The sequence below is a fragment of the Dipteris shenzhenensis genome, chromosome 25 (genome assembly GCF_047967505.1).
Source record: "Dipteris shenzhenensis isolate YYH24624 ecotype China chromosome 25, Dip_SZ_1.0, whole genome shotgun sequence".
In the NCBI taxonomy this organism is placed as follows: domain Eukaryota; kingdom Viridiplantae; phylum Streptophyta; class Polypodiopsida; order Gleicheniales; family Dipteridaceae; genus Dipteris; species Dipteris shenzhenensis.
The window spans coordinates 3,603,684-3,606,350 of NC_141620.1; the positions used below are offsets into that span (position 1 = coordinate 3,603,684).

Sequence of the window (2,667 nt, forward strand, 5' to 3'; positions counted from 1 at the left end):
TCACAAAACTTGATTGTTTTTCAGCAATCACTAGGACATGTACATACATCTATGTGTTGCAGCTTTTCTTTTTGGTGAATGTTTCAAATTTTTATTTTTATTAAAGCATACAAAATTTCAATTCCAATATAAAAGTTTAGCTTCTTAACAAAAATAACAAGTCATGCACCAGCCCTCCTGAATGCAATAAAGATTAATGATGTGGGGTAAAATATGCGCAATATTACATTGAATTTGATATATTCAAACTTCTTTCACGTAGTAGGCATAGACAATAGAGTATGGCGTTGCATGTGTATCGCCTGTGCGAGCTCCCTCTGTAGCGGATGGCGGTAGACCACCCTTAGCGAAAAGTCGCTGTAGATGCGTTACGGCTCCCAAGAGTTTCCTGAATGTCACAATACAAAAAGAAATATCAGATATTTTTCACTGAGACAGACACCCCGTTTGTCTGAAGAGAGAGAGAGAGAGCGTTGTGCGATCAGAGACTCCTTCGATTGCTTACTTGCTTCCGGTAGAGCTAGTAGCTTCAAATAAGTTCCAGGAAATGCTATTTGGGTCAACCGTGACTGCTTGCAAGGATTTTGCTGTTGTTAAACTCTTGGGGTGGTACGTTTCCCAAGATGGTTGTCCTCCTTGGGCATCGGGATGGGGCAAGAAGAAATGCTGTCCAACCACCTTTCCGTTGGGCTCCTTGTAGAGATCCGCCGTCGCATTGTAAAGAACCCACGCAGATCCGTTGTAAGAGTAGTGCTGCAGTCCCACGGCGTAATAGCAAACCTGTAACTTGTGACCCGAAGGCACTTGGATGGCCGCAGGGATGGCGTCCAAGGAGATGCGATGCTGCTCGTAGCCCAGGAAGGTAGGCCGAGAAGCGGAGACGAAGGAGACGAGGAGGGAAGCGAGGATGAAGCAGAGCGTGCGCCTCATGATGATGATGAAGGGTGCAAAGGATGGAGGAGGAGAGGAGCAAGAGATGAGGCTGGCGAGATGGAAGACGTGGACGAACTCAGTGTATATAAACGAAAGACGAGTGGAAGTGGTCAGCCCATGTAATTGCTTGGCTTTGTCAAACAATTCCTAAATTTTCGCATGATACCCCAAAATGTCCATTTTTTCGTCTCTCCTTCTCAAAGAGCCACCAGGTCCACACGCTTTCAAATATGTGAAGAAGCTTCCATACCACCGTGGCCCGCCCTTGGAGACATAATGCATAAAAATGTGTATGCATGGAGACATCTCTTGACAACGCTCCATGATACTTCTATTGAAAATCCAAAATCCCAGTACATAATGCTTGCAATCTCTTGGGGGGAGCTACACTCACAAATTGTGACTCTTGAAATTTCATTCTGTATCCCTAAGGTATACGTTTTTAAAATAGTTTGACATCCTTCCTCCTTTATATCAGGCTTTCCATCCTTGCTATTCATTACTTTAAATATTCAACCATCACATGATCCCTTCCACTAATTTGGCATATAATCTATTTTCTAGATGCAATTGCAAACACTACACGAGAAAGGTAAACACTTATAGAATACCTCTCAAAATTCTACACAAATGGAATCAAATGTCCATTCAAAGAGCTAGCCAAGGATTATTGTAATGAATACTTTCTCCACATTATTCAAACCATATTTAAAAGGAGTTAAAAAGTAGGGATCCACTACTACACATGGGTCCTATTGCAACGCTTACGTACCGACGTTTAGCGTGCGCGGGGCACTAATCGTCGATAACCAAAGCAGGATTCGCTAAGTGTCGCTATATAGCGACTTTAGGCAAGTGTCGCTACATAGCGACGTTTAAAGAGCATCGCTATATAGCGACACTTATTAGACTTGTGAATGGTCGTTATATAGCGACACTGAGACAGTTTCCTATAGCGACGTCCCATACCGACTTTAAAAGATAGTTTTCCCAATGATATTTTTTTTTTCCTTTTCATACATGTTTGATCCTTTGAGAGAATAAAAGTACAAGAGCATGTACATTAAGCCTTTAAAGCTCATATATTCATGTCCAAGTTTGAGATGAGAAAAATAAATGAAGAGCATTTACATCAACGCCTTCATCCTGAGCCAAGTCTAACGCGCCAAACAAGTCTATCTCTAACTCTATACTGAGTTAATCTCCTTTATCATCATCGTACTCTAGCATCGTACGTTCACCTAAGACTTGCTCATCTTCTTCAATAAAGAGTGGTGATTCTCAATGATCATCATCTTCTTCCTCAATATCGTGATCTCCATCTTCCTCCCATACTCAGTGTAAGAGGAGTAGCCAATAGGGGCTGTTTGCAGGTCTACCCACCCTCCACCTCAACATGGCATTGCCCGACAAAAAGGAGCACTCCCATTGGTACACCTCAAATACCTCACTAATCCCTTGAAATTAGGACACACTAATTGGGGGCCCTTTGGAGACCCCAATTCTCTCCTAATGTCACAATCAATATAAACATGTCAAATTATCAAAATCTCACTTTTGTAATGGCTTGTATTTTTCCAATGTAGTCTAGCTCACTTTTCACTATTTGGGCTCCCCTATACTAGCTCAACTCTCTGGGGAGAAGTGTCCATAACTCCATGATAAAATGTATTGCGCTTCACATCAACCTTCTCTATGGCAAAGTGACACATAAGTGACCACATTACATTAAAA

General features: G+C 42.0%; 1 protein-coding gene across 1 annotated transcript; it reads right to left on the reverse strand.

The window, feature by feature from the left end:
* Positions 1 to 243: 243 nt before the first annotated feature.
* Positions 244 to 930, reverse strand: LOC147885323 (uncharacterized). Its single transcript, XM_087397000.1, has 2 exons — positions 506 to 930; positions 244 to 388 (listed from the first exon to the last, which is right to left on the reverse strand). Exons 1-2 carry the CDS (start codon positions 928 to 930, stop codon positions 244 to 246), a joined length of 570 nt encoding a protein of 189 aa, XP_087253126.1.
* Between the last annotated feature and the right edge of the window lie 1,737 nt (positions 931 to 2,667).

Coding starts and splice junctions, on each gene's coding strand:
- LOC147885323 (XM_087397000.1), bottom strand. CDS start 930: ATGAGGCGCACGCTCTGCTTCATCCTCGCTTCCCTCCTCGTCTCCTTC. Junction 389..505: donor ACTAGCTCTACCGGAAGCAA/GTAAGCAATCGA, acceptor TGTGACATTCAG/GAAACTCTTGGGAGCCGTAA.